The sequence below is a fragment of the Muntiacus reevesi genome, chromosome 17, assembly GCF_963930625.1.
Source record: "Muntiacus reevesi chromosome 17, mMunRee1.1, whole genome shotgun sequence".
Classification (NCBI taxonomy): Eukaryota; Metazoa; Chordata; class Mammalia; order Artiodactyla; family Cervidae; genus Muntiacus; species Muntiacus reevesi.
This window is the reverse complement of record NC_089265.1, coordinates 36,226,953-36,245,941: the sequence shown is the minus strand read 5'-3', so window position 1 is coordinate 36,245,941 and position 18,989 is coordinate 36,226,953. Positions and strand designations below refer to the sequence as shown.

Here is an 18,989-nt window from a genome sequence, read left to right as displayed (position 1 = left end):
ATTTCACGAGACATAGAAAAAAGAGAAGAAAAGACACTCCTGATGTTTTGAAATTGCTCTGAATTTGATGACATTGATGGCAACAACTGGAAGTTGAATTCCAGAGAAAGTCAATGTCTAGTTCAACACAAGTGTCGGTGGCAAAACCAGAATTAAACTCACTTTACTCCCAAAGTTAAGACATCTTCAGTACAGTAAGTCATATATTAACTCTTTCAGAGTTCTAGAATACCAAGAGGGCAATTTCTAAAACATTTTTCCTCTCAATTTAATGCAGAGCAACACTACTACTTAATAAACAAGTCTCTCTGAACACCAAATAGTATAAACACAGGCATAATGTAAGACTATCTTCAGGTACTATTCAAATTCTGTTATTTCTGTTAAAAGCCTAATTCTTCCTTCATTTAATTGGAATTCGCTCTACTTTAACCAAACATCATCATAACTTATTGAATGTTTGTTAATTCTGTGTCTTAAAATTACAGTTCTTAACTTTTTTTCGGTCTGTGCTCCTCTGCTGATCTAATAAAAAGTTTTGTACCCTCTCCCTAGATAAAATGTAGGCACCAGTCCACAGTCCCACACACACTTCTGCATACAGTATGGGGTAGGGGGTTTTAGAACTCTAATTTTTAAATATCATAAAGGCTTGGAACTCAAACTGAACTATAAAAGAGAAATACAAAATGTAAAAAACAAAAGACTATAAGGTCAACTAGTACATTACTTTGCCTGATATAGTGCAGAGCAAAGCTATGAGAGCTAACCTAGATCTCTTTTCATTGCTCCCCAAAATCAAATAAGAAACACAAAAACCATTACTATCCACAGCTGATTTATGATGTAAGATCATACAAATAGGCTTAAATGCATAAAAGTGACAGGAATAGAATCTTGGATCTTTAATTTCAGGCTTTTAAAAATTCTGGTACTATTTAACACATTAACCCTATGTAACAGGAATTACTCATAGAATATTTTAATTCTAAATTAGACATTGCTCTGTGTAATATTCTATGATAAACATGTGACTTTAAAGGTCTCTCCCTTCTTTTTCAAAGGAATAGAAATGCAAACACCTAGTATCCTGTGTCCCCACCCCTCCCCCAACACTATCCCTCACTTGTTACCACTTCTTCAAGCTCTATGTATTTCACAGAACACATGACTATATGAAATCTGCTTCTTAATTCTCTCCTACCTTCCCTTCATTCTGCCTAAAGGCTGACAAGTGTAAAAGCAGTGATTAAAAAAAAAATACTTCAATGAAAGAAATTTCAAAATTCTGAGGTGAAATCAGGCATGAAACAGTGATACTATATCCTGAGGTATCAGTCCTGGAACTTTATTTTGCATAAAAATCATTTAGGAGTTTATTAAAAATGTAGCTTCCTTATCCCCACCCTGAGATACTGGGTTAACAGATTTAAGTATGCTATTCTGGGGCCAAGGTCTCTGCCTTTAACACAATTCTAATGCTGGTGATTTAGGAAATACTCTTGAGAGGCACAGCCCCAAAACCTTTTAAAATGACCGGTACAACTTATAGCCACCTACTACTTAATTTTTAATTAACATTTATAGAAGTCAATAGTAACAAGTCAAGCAGAAAAAGTCCCTGCCTGCATAGGTTTTATATTCTAGTGAGACAAGAGAAAAAGATATATAATTAAATCATATTATACATTATGCTGCAATAAATGCTATGAAAGAAGACAAAGAAGGTTAAGAAAGGATACATACTGATCAGACAGAGGGAAAGACTTGCATATAAGGTAGCAACAGAGTAGAAAGTGAGGGAGACAGAAAATGAGCTTATCTGTGGGAAGAGTCAAATTTAAACTTGCTTTTCCTCAAGCACAAGTATTTGAAGATAGATATAAAATATGCCTTCTATTTTGTTTACTGATTATATTTTAGTATTTTTATCTTCCAATTTTAGTAACTCACATGTTAAAAATTGGGCTCGTGGGCGAACATGGAAACAATCCACATTTATGTCTATGGGGAAACGCTTCTATGTAATATAAGTTTTTGAGATGATCTGTTTCTCTCCTCAGTGCCAAATGAAATGGATTTGTTCTTATTTTATGAAGACACAAGAACAGACCCTGAATTCACTAGGAACTACATATTTAGCAGAATCTTGGTGTACCTTACTGCATTTGTTAAGTAAGCTACCACTGAAATTGAAAACAAGTTTAAGAACATAAAGCATGAAATGCTGCAGGGAAAGTAATTCCAATATTCTACCTGCATGCACATTTTGTAAGAGAGATTTTCTTTCTAATCTCAACCTTAAAAAACTGAAAATGTACATACATCATTACCATAAATGTCAATGTATTAGGTTGGTATAAACTGTAGAGCTGAACCGCAACTATTTACCTTTAAAGCTTTTGCAAACTTAAACTGTAGTAATTACAAATCGGCGTGTTACCATTTGAAAGAAACCTTATGTCTAGCAGATGAGACATATCTGAAGGAGAAAGGGGGCTATCTTTTGGAAAGAGAAGCTCTCCAAAACACTTCATGTGCTAAACAGTAGTTCAAATACTTTCTGCAATTATATCCTGGCAAAATTTTTTTCACTGATTGTAACTTAGAAGGCTTAAACTTCCACAAAAGAGCAACATTAATAAAGTAGTACTTACAAAGTATAACAAGAGGTAGTTTCACCTTAAACTAGTTTATCTCAATCTATATTCTCACCTTTCTTTATCTTTTAGAGGGATGCCTAGAGAGAAATGAACAAGCCTGAATTTCCAGATATACTACCGTTGAAGAGATATAAAACAAGCTATCAGAAGAGTTATTTTTGTATGAAGGTACATTCAGATGGCTCTACTCAAAAGCTTTAAATATGAAAGCTTGAATTGAGTTCTTAGTACTAGCTATTTCAAGCATTTCAAACTGCACCTGCAAAATCTGAAGATTTTATATTTTGAATGATACTATAGGGAGGTGGGAAGGGGGTTCAAAAAAAAAGAAAAAAAAAGATATTATAAAAAGTAACAACAATAACACACAATCAGGGATTCCCAGGTGGTGCTAGTAGTAAAAGAACCTGCCTGCCAGTGCAGGAGACATAAGAGACACAGATTTGATCCCTGGGTCCAGAAGATCTCCTGGAGGAGGGCATGGCAACCCACTCCAGTATTCTTGCGTGGAGAATTCCATGAACAGAGGAGCCTGACCGGCAACAGTCCAAGGGATTGCAGAATTAGACATGACTGAAGCAACTTAGCACGCATGCACATATTGCTAAAAAAAAAAAAAAGTATAAAGTGGACGGGAAAATTAATCACCCACAGTTATACCACCCAGTTACAGCATCTAACATGACTGTACTGTCTTACAACTCTGATAATACATATTTTTAACCCAATTCTTTTCAAAGTTGTAGATTCTAATTTCCTTTAAATATAATTTTTTATTAACTATAAAAGTAATCTGCTTATCACAGAAAATCTGACATAAAGAAAATTTTAAAAGGAAAATGAATAACCACCATTAACACTTTATTGGTTTTCATAAGTCTTTTTTTCAAAGTGTATATATTTAATATCTTGATTTTTTTTTTTTTTTTTTTTTTTGGCAACGTGCTGGACCTCAGTTTCGATGAGGAGACGGTAGTGAGTTCTCACTAATATCTTGATTTTAAGCACAATTAATTGTGGAACATTTACTGGTCCCAAGTGGAAGATGATGTAACAAAGGGCTTGGTTATCAGATAATACCACCACTGGGGTTTATTAGTGCTTCCCATTAAAAAAGAAGAAGAACAACTTCTTCAAGTAATTTAAAATACGTTTTAAAGATTCATATTATTATGGAAGCTCCTTGGAAATGAAAACAGCTATTATTTGTTCTCTACTCTTGTGGAGAGAACCTAGAGATCATTTGAGAGCTAAAACACAAATACAAAAAAACATAATCTTCTCTCCAAAAACATGATTTATTACCCTTGCTCTACTTTTTTTTCTTAGAAATAAAAATAATTACAAGGGCACAAATACAATGAGAAACAAACTTTGAGGCAAAACACTTTACAGTCTATTAGGGCATTTTTTTTTACTATATTATATCTAAATCATTTTCAAATGGAACAAAATCTCCTAAAATACTAAAGCCTGTAACTTTACTATATTCCAACTGATACCTTTTATTTATTCCACAACGTTTTTTTTTTTTTTTGGTGCACAGGCTTATTAGCTGCTTCATGGCATGTGGGATCTTCCTGGACCAGGGACATAAATTGTGTTAACTTGCATTGGCAGGCAGATTCTTTACCACTGAGACACCAGCAAAGCACTTATTTACTCCAGAATAAACTCTTCTCAGCTTCATTAACTGTCTTTTCTCAATTAAGCATTTCAACTTTTAATATAAAATTATACACAATTTAATCATATTTTTCTAATCTTTCCAAATTGAAGACAAATCCTTACACAAGGTTCTGTCTTAGATCCCCTTATATTTTTACTAGACTCTATCCTGGGCAATCTTATTCCCTCCCATTTCTTCAACCATTCTCCTTTTGCAGGTTAATTCCTAATTAAACACCTTTAATCTAGCACAAGTCACTTCTGAGCTCCATATTCAGCCTTCTAATAATTCTCAGCTTCGTATCTTCAAATGCATACCTCCTTTCACATTCCCTCAACATCACCATCACTTGGGCTCAAATTTATTCATATTTTGGACATCATCCTCTCCATCACACCCACATCCAGTAGCTTGCTACTATACTACTTTTACTTATGGAATTTACTTCTCTTATAGCTTTATCCACCAATTTATTTCTACTGCTTATTATTTTTTGATGGTATTAACTCAAAAGCCTTTTAATAGGTTTCCTTCATTCTCTCTTCTTCCATTTTAGCTTTCAAACAGTAGTACAATCATGTCACTCTCTTAGCTAAAAACTGTGATGAATCCACAATGCCTACATTATAAATTCCTTAGCAAGCAATCAAGGTCCTCCGTAATTATTGTTGCTGTTGTTCAGTCGCTAAGTCATGTCTGACTCTTTGTGACCCCCATGGACTGCAGCACACCAGGCTTACCTGTCCTTCACCATCTCCCTGAGTTTGCTCAAATTCTTGCCCAATGAGTTGGTGATACTATCTAACCATCTGACCCTCTGTCACCCCCCTCTCCTTTTGCCATCAATCTTTCCCAGCATCAGGGTCTTTTTGAACGAATTCGCCATAATTAGTCCCAGCTTATCTTTCGAGACTTATCTGCCACTACAGGATCTCATCATTCTATACACTAACCAACCACTGGATATAAACCACTCCTCTGCAATATACCCTCTTCTGCCTCCATACATGTAATTGTCTGTCTACATATCACCTTTAAGTAAGGGATAAAGTCATGTTTATCATTGTAACCACAGGGCTTCACAAACTACATCATAGGTCAAATAATTGCTTCATGAACTCTTCAACTTCACCTATCAATAGTCTACTCACCTTTCAAAATTATGACCTCTAAAATAAAATCTAATAAAATATTTTTTTCAATTTCAGCTTTCCCACCTCCTTCGAGTAGTTAATCCCTCCTCTGTACTTTCATAAAACTCTATAATAAAGCTCAATAATAAACTCTATAATAAAGTAGTCCTCAAAGAACGCACCCTTAGAATATATAGTTAATCCTTGAACAACAGATGTTTTAACTGCTTGAGTCCACTTAAACACAGATCTTTTTCAACAGGAAATACTACAGCACTACACGGTCCTCAGTTGGATTCAGCTGGTTGAATCTGCAGATTCAGAACCCCCGATAGAGAGGAACCAAGTACATGCATCTGAACTGTGGTGCTAGAGAAGACTCCTGAGAGTCCCTTGGACAGCAAGGAGATCAAACCAATCAATCCTAAAGGAAATCAACCCTGAATACTCATTGGAAGGACTGATGCTGAAGCTGAAACTCCAATACTATAGCCACCTGATGAGAAAAGCCGACTCACTGGAAAAGACCCTGATGCTGAGAAAGACTGGGGGCAGGAGGAAAAGCGGACGATAGAGGAGATGGTTGCATGGTATCACCGACTCAATGGACATCAGTTTGAGCAAACTTCGGAAGACGGTGAAGGACAGGGAAGCCTGGCGTGCTGCAATCCATGGGGTCCCAACGAGTCAGATATGACCGTGTCACAGAACAACAAAATATGTGGAAGGTCTATGCAGGGTCAAGTTAGATGCAGATTTTCAACTGCATCAAAACCAACATATACCACCAAAAATCCAAAAATGATTATGTTCTCCCAGTTTGTAGGGAGAAAAATCTGAGGAGCTCAGCAGAATCTCATCATTAAGGGTTTCCTCCCATAATTTGTTTTAAGCCTTTTTTATCCCCTAGCAAAAAATCATACAACTAAATATATCAATATCTCAGGATGCACTGTAAACAGCCCCATGACTTCCAGGTGTTTTGACAATGGATCACGTCTGAAAATCAGTTTTAACATATTTTAACCCTTTACCATAACTGTGAATGCAAACCTCTTGGGCCAAAACTGTCCCTTAAGTCACAGAACAAAGCAGGAGCTCAAAAAATGTCTTGTTAGTTGAAATCCTTCCTTCATCCTTTTATCACTGCACTTAAAACATTTTCTAAATCTTCTTAAATAGCACTTTTTTTTTTAAAAGAATGGCAACTATAATAAATTGAACTACATGGCATATCAAGCACTAACATTCTATAATTCTGAACAAGAAGTAAACCCAGATTCTATTACCAAAGGTATCAATTTTTAAAGATTTACATAAAAAAGATAGAATTACACATTCCAGTGGGAGTTGAACTACTAGGGAATAAGAAACGCCTTGTTAAAATCCTCAGTTAATTTCTGGGTTTTGATCTTAGCCGAGAATAAGCAAGCCAACAAATTTCAAATTTAACTAAGAAGGAGATTAAAATCAATGGTCAAAATCCATATGTAGTTCACTTACTACTTGTACTTGGAAACCTCTGTTTTTAAATTTCTGAGACTTCATAATGATGCTTTTGTATGTTCATGTCTGACTAAAAAGCAATTACAAAACTAAGTTATCTTTACCTATATTTTAAGGGAGCCTTTTAAAAAAAATAACCCATTATATGTGCCTCTCTTTAACAGCAACTTAACTCAGAAATTAACAAGGATATATCATGTTCAAGCTTATTTTCACCAAAATATTATTTTAAATGGCCAAAACTAAAACTTCAAATTCAGCTCTGTTGGGGTCACTAGTGATGCCTACTCTGTAATTATAACTTATTAAAACTACATGGCAACATTCTTAAAGCTTTCAAAAATACTTTAAAATTTAAAAGCATTCAAAAATATAATTTAAAATTCAGAAGAGGCAAAAATTCTTAGTAGGCATAACTTCCTATTAAGTATTTTCTATTCCTTTCCACTTATTAGATGATTTTCTCCCTATTCTTTAATGCTAATTGCTATTTCCCTCGTGGGTGTGTGGGCGTGTTAAGTCTGACTCTCTGTGACCCCATGGACTGTAGCCCACCAGGCTCCTCTATCCATTGGATTTTCCAGGCAAGAACACTGGAGTGGGTTGCCATTTCCTACTCCAGAGGATCTTCCCAGCCCAGAGATTGAACCATATCCTGCACTGGCAGGTGGATTCTTTACCATTAGCGCCATCTGGGAAGCCCTCAGTTGCCTCAAATACATAAATGAGATCCTTTCTAAAATATGTAACTATGAGACTAGATATGCTAGTCTTAGTCGTAGTTCTATCACAAATATTATATATATAAAACATATTGTTATACATTACTAATATAATTACATTATGATAAAATGTCATTTGTAGATCATATACATGTAGTGCTATCATAAACACAAGACACAAACCAAAAAATTTAGAAATGTTAACAGGATAAAATAAAAATAAAATATACTAAAGTTGTAATGTTTTCTTTCTTCTCCCCAGTTGATCATCCTGCATAACTGCTGAGAAGCAGACACTATTCTGGAGACCATACTGTAGCCAGAGGAAGTACCTGTAGTTCCCAGAAACACCTTGCTATCCCATGCCTTGCATTCACTGTAGTTCAATATTCTGGAATGTTTCTCTCAAACCCTCTAAGAAAATCCAGAAGCAATCTTCAACTTCTTTAAGAAATAGTTCAAATATAAGCTTCTCTATACCTTTTAACTCCATTATATTGTAGAATCATCAATGTTTTTAAGTGTCTTTTCCCCTACTCAACTATATACCACTTAAAAGAGTAGAAAACCTCTCTTTTGATATCTGAATGTCTAGTTCTGAAAGACACACATTTGTGCAATCAATACTTTCAAAGCACAGATGAAAACACTGAGATTCAAGTTATACAATCTGCCCAAGGTACATGCTACTGGACTGCTCTGCAATAATGTGACACCCTCTCTATCTGATGTACCTCATTTCTTGCTCAGTAATATATGAAGCAGCTGTAAAATTCTCCAAATTTGAAAATAAAGGTTAATTCAGTATCTTACAAATACATATGAGAAGACAAAAGAGAACAAATTTAATATCTAAGTGTTTTTTATTACTAAAATATGACATATCACTTATTTAGAAATAAAGTATCTGAATCATCTATTTGCTGAAAATCATAGTCACATGGACAGCCTACTATAATAGAGTATTGTTCCGGAGCATCTATATATCCTAACTGCATACTAAATAGTCATAATCTACGCTTTTCTTGAAGTGGTGCTCACTCAAAGCATTTAATTAGTAATGACTCGGATTTTAGGTTAGTACAGAAAAAGAAATGATTTCCTAGATCTACAACTGTGGTTTGTCGAACCTATTATTTACAAAATGTTTGTACATATCAAATACAAAAAAAAGTGAGGGACTCAAAGAGCCTTAATTATCTCTTTGAGATCATCATGTTACTATTTACTACTAAACTGCAAGAATTTTCTCTCTCCTGGACTAAGAACATCAGAAATACATTATTATGTTTATAAACAAAAGAATATTTTAAGTATGGATGCTGTTAGATCATAGCCTCATTCTAAATCCCTGTTTCTTTTTTTTAAACATTTATTTTTATTTATTTGGCTGCATAGAGTCTTAGTTGTGGCATGTGGGATCTAGTTCCCTAACCAGGGATCAAACCCAGCCCCCCTGTATCAGTAGCACAGAGTCTTAGCTACTGGACCACAAGGGAATTCCCTAAATCCCTGTTTCTAATCTGTAAAACTAGATGCTTGGACTAGATAAACTCTTTAGCTTCTTCCACATCTAAAATCTTGTGACATCAACTTGGAATATACTTTACTACTTAAAATAAAGTGAATGGACTGTTTCCTATGTGAGTCGTAGCTATGAAACACTGTGAAGACAAGGGTAACAAACACACTACACAAATAAAACACCACTAAAGTATTAAAAGTAATATACAAATTTGTGAATTATTCTATTACCAAATAATTCACTATTAGAAAAAGATTCAAGAAGAGGTTCCTTAAACAGAGCCGCCCTAATGAGTGAAGCACTAAGTTAACCATTGTTTTCAGTGAAAGTCACTGGTAGTCTCGAAAACAGCATAACTGGAAGCCAGCGACAGATTAGATTATTTTAAAATTACAATTATAAATCAAGGACAGAAAAGTTAACACAACTTTTCAGGTACTTTTGGATAAAAGTACTCGCACACGTCCCAGTTTCAGATATGAGAATATTCATTTTATTCAACTACCACTACTAGTATTATAATGGTTAAAACTTATCTTGAGCTAACTATATGGGACTGGCACATTCGACTTTACATTTATTAATGCATTTAATAAACAGCAACCCCATTAATCAGGTACTGTCATTATCCTCATTTTATAGATGAGGAAACTGAGGCCAAAAAGGTAGAGTGATTTGCAAGTTCACTTCCACTAGTAAAGGGTCAAACAACTGGATCACTTTCAACCACAATTTCCAACAACTTTCAATTACTTTTTTATTCCTGACGAATTTCCGCTAGAAAAATTCAACTGACTCCTATCAATCACAGAGATATAAATTAATGTTTATTTTGGTAGCCTCCTGTGTTACATTATCACTTCTTACAAAGGAAAAATAATTGAGTAGATATACGGGTGGAGTATACCTAAAGTGTGAGGAGGGCAAGGCAACCCACTCCAGCATTGCCTGAAGAATCCCCATGGACAGAGGACCGGGCGGGGTACAGTCAATGGCATCGCGAAGAGTCGGACACGACTGAGCGACCAAGCACACCCCCCCACCTGGAGTGTACCGAGTGCGCACACACCCACTCACCCTCTCACCCACCTACCTAGAGTGCACGAGAGCGTCGAGCTACCTGACCTGCCTATGACTTCTGGGAGAATGAACACCAACATCCTAAGCGTATTAAAATGTTTGTGTTAATACAAAAATTCAGTCCTCTCAGATGAAGCTGAGAGAAAAAACCAAGAATATGCCACAGTAACTGTTAACCACTTAATAACACTATACATCTCCAATAACCGAGCTGAATACTAAAACGATATAACCTTAAGTTTGAAACCACCTTTTACAAGCGCCAAAATAAATTTCTAATGATATTTCATTCCAAAAACGTTTAAAATTTTCTTGCCAAAACTGTCTAATAAAAGTTGCAAAGCCAACTTCCATCCCACTAAAACTTTTTCTCTCCCTACTCCTGTAATTCTTCCTACGGGCACCTTTTCACTTTACTTCCACAAACTTTACCTGCTCTTCAGCGCTCGGTTCTCGGCTTTCTCCTCGGGTTCTTTCCCGCCTGGGCGTGGGGTTCTTTCGGCCCACACCCACCACACCCCTGCGGGCCCCCGCCCAGCACTGCTCCTCCTCCCGGGGTTCTGACTCAGCACCTATCAGCGACGCCCCCCGGCCCCTGGCCCAACCCATCCTCGGACACGTGCGAGGGTGTGTTTGTGTCAGTCCGTCAGTCCCGCCGGGAACTGGGCTCACTCACCGAGAAAGAAGCGCCAACTTCTGCTCCAGCATCATCTCCAGCTTCTGGCCCTGTTTGGAGATCCAGTGGTCCACTCCATGCTGGCGGTAGCACGTCTCCAGCATCAACCTGAAGTCCGCCACGAACTCGGTGATGCCCCCGTACTGGCCGCTGGCGAACTTCTCCTCCATCTTCAGCAGACACATGCCCTGACCGGGCTGCTGCGGGAGGGCGCGACTGCCCCGGCCTCCGCCGCGCGGCCCCTCGGCCGCCTCCTCTTCCCTGGTGGCAACGCCCCCCAAGGGCTGGAGGAATGGGGCGGTGAGGCCTCGGTGCTTCTCCTGCAGGAACTCGCCCAGGATGCGGTAGCCCTGCTGCAGCTCGTAGGTCAGCTCCTGCTCCTTGCAGCCACCGCCCCCAACCACCATCGCCTCCTCCTCTTCGTCGTCGTCCGCGTCCTCCCTCGAGGAGGCACTCCTTCGGGCTGGCCGTGAGGCCGGGGCCGCTGCCACCAACTCGTCGTCGTCCTCTTCCTCGGCCGCCGCCGGCGGCCGCTCCTCTTCTCCAGCCGGCTCCATCTCCCCCGGCTTCCCGGGCGCGCTCATGCCTCCGGCAGGCCCAGGTTGGGCGGTGTGCAGGGGCCGCTCGAGGCGCCGGGGCACGCGTGAGCGCGGACCGCTTCCTCAGGGCTCAGGGGCGCCGCGCAGCCTCAGCCGCATCGGGCCTCGCTCTCCTCAGCCGCCGGCTCGGCTCGGTGCGCGCGGGGGTCTCGAGCTTGCCGCCAGCGGGGCGGGGTTACATGGGGCGCGGGGGAGGGGGGAGAGAAGAGGAGAGCCTAGGTGCCCTCCTCTCCCCTCCCCCCGGCGGCGGCGCGCGCGCACGGCCCTAGCCTGCCTCACCCCTCCGCGCCCCGCCCGGCCGCTCTTAACCCGCCAGGCCTGGCTTGGTCTCCGCGCCCCACCCCCTCCCGGGCCGGCCTGAAGGCAGGGAGGGGGCGAGGAGGAAAGTGGGCTTCTTCTCTAGCCTCCCCGGAGGGCGCCGAAACGCCGGGCCACCGCGGCTCGGGCTCCTCCTCCTCCTCCTCTCCCTCACACCCCCTCCCGCCCCTCTCTACCTGCGGGGGACCCAGGCAGGAGGAGGCGGCGCGCGGACGGGGCCTGGCGACAACTGTCAGTTAGAAGCCCTACTGGGCGGGGGGAAGAGGAGGGGCCGGGAGAGAAGGGGGAGGGCACTCAGCCCCCCCCCCCTGCCCCGGCTCTCCAGGTTGGGGCGAGCTGTGGAAAAAAGCAAAGAAAGAGGCACCGTCGCCGTCGACGGTGGGCATGCGTAGTAGAACACCACCACCCCCACCTCACGTACCGCTACGTGAAAGCCAGGACTTCGTCTCAGCTTCAGACCCTGAGGCCTGGTAGGTTGCGCGGAGCAATGATGTCATCAGTTTGTAGCCAACTGGAAGGGGCGGAGTGAAGAGAGAAGCAAAGCGGCCGCCGGGCTTTGCTCGCCACCTCCTGAGTGGGAGGTTGAAAGGGTTTTAGAAGTGGGCTGTGCTAAGAGGATAGTTGTTCCGCGAGACACCAGTTAGCGCTAAAATTAATCCTGCAGGCGCTTGCTAGACAACTTTCGTTGATGGAAAGTGAATTGTAAGTAGACATCGAGTGTAAATCCTATCCTATTGTTAAAAATTTCCCTTTGCACACTGCCTCCCCCCCGTGACTGCTATTTTTTCAACGTAGAATTGGCATTTTGTAAAGTTTAGAAAGGTTCAAGAACTCGACTAATTGGAACATATGTTCACATGCAAAAGAAAAAGATGTGTAGAACTCGAATTTCTAAAACTCCTGTCCCCAAGTCTTAACATCAGTTCCTATTTTGGAAATTAATCCCATGTTTTCCGTTAAAATGAAGAAACATCCCCACCTTCTCAATTTTTGACATCTGCTAAGAAGAGTAAAGGAAGGGAATGGAACCTTATTTAAAGTCCTTGGGACTTAGTCTTCAAATATTTCAAATCAGAACTGCAGCATTTAACAGTCGTTAGCATGACCTTTCAATCTCACATTTTAAAATTACTGTTTAGGGAATGTCCAAGAAGTGAGGTTATCATTCCATTAGTTGACATATTGCTTAAAAATGAGGAGAAAGTAACGGTTCCTTAATGCAGATATTACTATTTTCTCATGTTCTTTTTCAAAGATGCACATATTCCTTTTTCTGCTTACACAGGACGCTCTTGCTTGAAACGTGGAATTACTTGAATACAAAATCAAAATTTTAGAAAGTAAACATTTTAAAAGTAAAGATGCATAACAAAATGATTGGGATATTTTGACTCTTCAGACTGTTTTACTTCCCATCAGTGTGGACCTTTAAAGCACTGATAAAATTCAAAACTAAAAAGCTTTTTCCTTTTTTGGGGGGCAGGGGAGAGAGGGGTCCAGTATGTTAGATAGCAGTCTTAGGTAAGAGTTGAATGGCAGCGCTTTTAAGGTTTTAGAGTATTGACAACCCCCCCACACAAACACACACCCATCATCTAGTTTATCTAGATCTTCTCTTACCTCATCAGACATTTGTAATTTATTAGGCATTTACAGCATTCTCTCTCAGAGCCCATGAGTGAAAGTCGCTCAGCCCTGTGGACTCTTTGGGACCCCATGGACTATACTTCTATCTTAACTTCTATCTTAACTATTATGAAAGTAGAATTAGGTCTTTGAGCTTTTAGGAAGTACAGATAAATGAGAAGAAAAACTGCCTTTCAATCAGACCGTCCATAGAAAACCTCTATTGATACTTTGTGGTGGGGTTTTCCTATTTATTCATTTATACTTTTAAATTTAATCTTATTAAAATTATGACTATACCCCAACAATGTCCTTTTCTTTTTTTCCCCTTCATTAACAATAAATAATTGCAGGGAATGTATAGGAATTACATATTTAAAATCTAAATTTCATATCTCTGTCCATAGTGGCCTAGATGTCCTGCTCATGAACTAGTAGGAGGGGAAACAAATTTTAATGTAAAAGGAATTCCAGACCATAAAAGAGAACACAGAAGAGGTACAAACACCAACAGTAGTAACAGCTACCGTTTATTAAGCACTTACTAGGTCTTAAGTACTCACTAAATACTTTACATACACAGTACTCATAACAGCCCCAGGAAATCCGTGACAGATGTATTTGTTCTTAAATTCTGGATAAATAATTTGCTGAGTAGAAAGCTTTTTTTTCTACCCTACAAAAAGCCTGAGATTAAAGACCAACATTGTAATTAATATAAGTAACCCCAGATTTATAGAACTGTTTTCTTAGAATCCACGCTTACTGCTAAATCAATGGTTGTCTCAAAGCTGTTTTCTTTTTCATGTTTAAAGATTAATTTTGCTTCCCTTTCATGACCACAATTGAATTCTCTTTAATGCTACTATACAACTAAGAGTTTCTTCAAAATAGAAATTTAAGCCCCATTTTGAATCAGGGCTTCTCTTGTTGAACGCTTTGCAGGGAAAAATGACATACACACACAATGCAATATTCTTCTCAAACACCTAACAGTGATTGACTCCCACAAATAATCATTTACTCTTTGTCAAATACTGTATTACAGTACATTATATGCTACCAATGTTAGATGTACCAGGATACCCTTTACAGTAACTGTGGTCCTTAAGAGTCCTTGAAGAGTCCTGTGATCCTGGATAAGTTAAAAAAGACAGGCTGATCTGGCCAAGATTTTAAAGTTCTCTTAACTATCAGCTGGACACCTTGGGAACTAGAATATGGATATGTCTCAGCCTCAGGAGGACATTATTAAAAAGTTCTTTGATTATGGAGAAAACTCACCACATCCTCTGCAGTATCTCAAAACTCCTTTCCAATACCAGTATCCTCCCATTACTCTGAAAACTAGGAGTATCATAGAGGAATAAGCCTGCCACTATATTCTTCATTCACAATTCCAAAGAGTTTGTCCTGGAAGTTCTTCTATCCCATCTTTGTGCACTCTTAACATCTTGTGTTAGGCAGCATGACACCCTGAACACCAAGCACACTGCTTGCCCAGCATCAGGATTTTAGACAAATAGCAACAACGTACATACTTCACATCAAATAGAGAATAGGTGACAAACATTTTAAGACAACAGAAGCACAGGTTATCACCAAGGTCTGTGTTTGATAAAACATGCGAGGTAAACAGAGGCTATAACACTGACTAATCATGGAGAAACACTGGGAAGGAATATAAACTGCTTAGCAGGGAGAGAACAGATCTCTCAATCATAATGGAATCCACTCACAACACTTATTTGGAGTTACTTTTATGGGGGATGACATTCAAGTAATATTAAAGTGCTTCAAGCAAAATTTAGCAATTCCTGTAAGGCTTCCTGCTGCTCATCATCAAGATGGGAAATGCATTCCAACCATAATTCTTCAGAAGTCTGTACCTGACGTACAACATTAGCTAGGCGTTTGGCACAAGGATCTTCATAGTTAATAGTCTCATTAATTTTTCCTTCTGCAATTATACTAATTATTTTTGGAAGATTGGAATTATTTGGACCAAGTACAATGGGGTGGTTACTTTCAATTAAGTCACAGAGAAAACTCAAAGTCTGAATAGCTTCCTCTTTATCCTCATGCAATGGAAGCCATGACAACCAATGTGGAAGAACTTCATCTACATTTACACAGTTAGGCTTAAACCTCAAAATCTTCCCTACTGCTGAGATACAGTTCTCTGTAGCAATGACATTTTTTTTGGTTTTGGAATTTGCACACTTAATAACTTTTACCAGCAGCGGAACAGCTTCTGAACATAAAGAACGATAATCATCTCCACCAAACTGTGCCATAACACCCAGGCCATAAGCAGCAGCTTGCCTGACTTCAGGGTTGTTGTCTCGCATATTTAGGAGCATTGGCCACCGAAAATATTCAACATATTTAAATGAGGTTGGACTGCAGTGCTCTATGATATCATCAAATATGCACAATCCCCACTGTCTGTCTGGCCATGGCCTATTAGAACAAATTAGATTTACAATTAATGGAAGTAGCTGTTCAAACCACGGTAAAATCTTTTCCTTGTAAGTACTAAATAATGAGTGCAAAATATCTGATACTTTGGTCAGAATATAAACATCACATTCATCCTCATCTTGCAGAGACATTTCAACCTGTTGATCATAGTTTTCTTCCTGTCTTTTAACCTGTCTTAGTTCTTGGTTTTTAAAGTGCCCTTCAAGTTTTGCTTTCAGTATTTCTCCCAGTTCTTCCAAGTGTTCATCATTAAGGCACCCATCTCCCATTACTTCAATGGATTTTGCAAAAGAATTCATTATTTCTGAGAGTACATCTGTATCAGGTTCCGTCCCAATAGCCTTGATTAAGGGATCACATATGTATTGCCACATCTGTGCAAGGTACTCTGGCCCACGAATTCTTGCACATTCCAGGAGAAAAGGCAAGGACTCTGCAGCTGCCACTCGAACATTGTCATGGAAATAAAATTTCAATAAAGGAACCATCAGTTTTACAACTTGTTCTGTATAGTCCACAAATCCTTCTCTTAACTCCTTAGCATAATAAACCAACATCTGGCAAGCAGTTGCTTTTGCTTCAAGTCCTGAAGTTTTAATTCCAAAACTTTGCTGGTCTCCAAGATTTACAAATTGCCATCCATCATCATCACTCATATTCTCCACGTCTTGTGTGTCTAAGAGAGCAACGTCAGGTTTAGCTGAAGCAGTCTTAATAAGAGGCTCAATAACCAGTGGAAGGTACTGTTGAAAATCACTTCCAAGAATTTTACACATTCTAGCCCATGCTGAAACCATGTAAGAGGTCTGAGGGTCATCATCTTCCATATTATTTAAGTCTGATTGTGTCTTCAACAATAACTGCATCACATTTGATGCATCTTGCATAAATTTTTCCTTACCAACAGCAAGACCAACATGGCTAATGCATTCAATAGTCTTTCCTTTCAGAAGTTTGAGTTCCTTTTGAACAGCAAGCTCAACAGTATGCTTTAGTGAGGGCATAAATATATCATAGTATGGTACAAATTTTTCTTCTATTGTATCTGCAACTGAGGCAATGGTTGTCACAAGCTGTTCTAAGGCCAACTTAGTTCCATTTCGAATCAACTCTTGAAGTTTAATCACCAAGATGGAATGTAGATTTCTTACCATACTATCCAAATATAGAACCAGCAATGATTTGGGGCAGTCTTCAATAAAAATAATAAGTGCAGAAGCTGCATGTGACTGTACACGCTGATTACCTTGATTTTCCATAGTACGCAACAGAGCTGCAATCACAGTTTCATGGAATTTCTTTTGGAAGTTAGGTGCAAAATCTGTAGCCATCTGTCCAAGTGTAGTACAGGCTGCTGCCCTCACCCTTGGATGAGGATCCTGAAGAAAAAGCAAAACAGAGTTAACTGTTTCATCTAAAATTGATTCCATTTGCTGATGGCATCCTTCTCCAATAGCAGATAAGGCCATTAATCCAGCATGTCGGTATTTCCAGTCAGGGCTCTGTAGCATCTGCATGATATGCTCCTTAGTCATTGGTAAAACAAGTTTTCCACCGAGCCCACAAGCCAGTCTGTCTAATGCACTCTCAGCAGCAACTGCATTGCTGTCAAAATCATCTTCTTCCATTTCATCAGCATTTACCCAGTCCTCGTCATCTTGTAGATCAACCATCATTGCTAATATATGAGGAACTGCCTGTGCAATAATATTTGTATGTTTTTTCAACATTGGGGTGGCAGTTTCAGACAAGGTCACTATTACTTCAAGTGCCAGCTGGCGTTGCAGATTACTAAGTCTAGAGTCTCCACATAACTTTAGACTCAGTTGCAGAGTATCTTCTAAATAAGGACCCAAATATTTAGGTACAGTATCTGCAATCTCCACAAGGGATTCTAGCACTGAATCATCATCCTGGTAGCATGAATCATTCACAGCCTGTAAGATTCCAGGAAGCAAGTCTGCAAAGTCTTTGAAAAGACCAATATTATTCTCATTAGCAAGTACAAATGCAGCTGCAGCTCTAGCAGATAATGTCCTGATTGCTGGATGTTCTTGATCTTGAATACACTGGTCCAACAACCGTTTGATGATATCCAAATCGTGCCGCTCCTGGTTCCCAAAAATCCCCGGAAAGTGCCAGAAAACGTGAAGTGCAACTTCCCATAGAACCACATTTTTAGAGTAGATTGAATCAACAAGGAACTTCAGACCTTCAGGCCAGTGGTTAGTGCCATCCTCATCTATCAAATTTCTGGCCAGCACTGCAAAAATGTCACAAAGTTTTTTCCTCATACTAGCATGTGTTTCTAACTTAACAGCCAGTATCAGTTCAATCTTGACGTCCCTCTGAACATCAGAAGGCAGATTTGGATAGACTTCCTCAAACCCAGAGGACAAAAGCCGTCGTAGCAGGGCGGCAGCCATTTGTCTCACCTCATAACCCGCTCTTCTATTTCTGACGGCATCTAAGAGGAATGTAGTCTTACACAGACCTGGGATATTTTCATAGATTTCCTCTGCCTGCCGCCGCACCATACAGCTTGGATTGATCAGGTTCTTCAGAAGCTGGTAAAACTCTTGCTTTCCCGACACGGTCGCCGGTACTCCGGCAGACCCGGACGCCGCCATCGCGTTCTGTCAAAGCAACCGCGACGGGGAAGGAGGGCGGGGGTCTGCGTCCCGGAGCAGTGACGTCAGTGAGGCGCCGGCGGGGAGGGGCGGGGCGGGGCCGTTTTTTCCTCCCTTGCCAAGGCTCCCCTTGGCCCGGGCTTTGGGACGTTGGGAGTCCGGTGGCGCGGGATTCGTGGGGTCGTGGTGGGAGCGAGGGTCGCTCTCCATCTGTTTTCCAATAAGATGAAAATGCACCTACAGAGGGGAAAAAATAAAAGTATGATAATGACTATTAGAATGGGATTATGGGTTGTTTCGTCTTATTTCTTTAACTATATCTACGGTTGATACACTGATAATTTTAAAAGAGAGCGTA

At 39.8% G+C, this 18,989-nt stretch overlaps 2 protein-coding genes across 6 annotated transcripts in view; both read right to left on the bottom strand.

The window, feature by feature from the left end:
* Positions 1-13,800, bottom strand: part of BRD10 (bromodomain containing 10) — a 105,192-nt gene extending 91,392 nt beyond the window's left edge. For all 3 annotated transcript variants that reach the window (XM_065907717.1, XM_065907716.1, XM_065907718.1), the window contains exon 1: positions 10,975-13,800. In XM_065907717.1, the coding sequence (XP_065763789.1) occupies positions 10,975-11,558 (584 nt within the window). In that variant the 5' untranslated portion in view covers positions 11,559-13,800. The remainder of the gene's footprint in view (positions 1-10,974) is intronic.
* Positions 13,801-14,034: 234 nt separating this feature from the next.
* RANBP6 (RAN binding protein 6) lies at positions 14,035-18,651 on the bottom strand. 3 transcript variants are annotated; one of them, XM_065908148.1, is made up of 2 exons: positions 18,437-18,651; positions 14,035-17,380 (listed from the first exon to the last, which is right to left on the bottom strand). In XM_065908148.1, the coding sequence occupies exons 1-2, from the start codon at positions 18,629-18,631 to the stop codon at positions 15,314-15,316; spliced, it is 2,262 nt and encodes a 753-aa protein (XP_065764220.1). In that variant the 5' UTR covers positions 18,632-18,651; the 3' UTR covers positions 14,035-15,313. The 3 variants fall into 3 exon arrangements, with proteins under 3 accessions (XP_065764220.1, XP_065764219.1, XP_065764222.1); XM_065908150.1 differs by having other exon boundaries at positions 17,166-17,380; positions 18,496-18,651; XM_065908147.1 differs by having other exon boundaries at positions 14,035-18,651.
* Between the last annotated feature and the right edge of the window lie 338 nt (positions 18,652-18,989).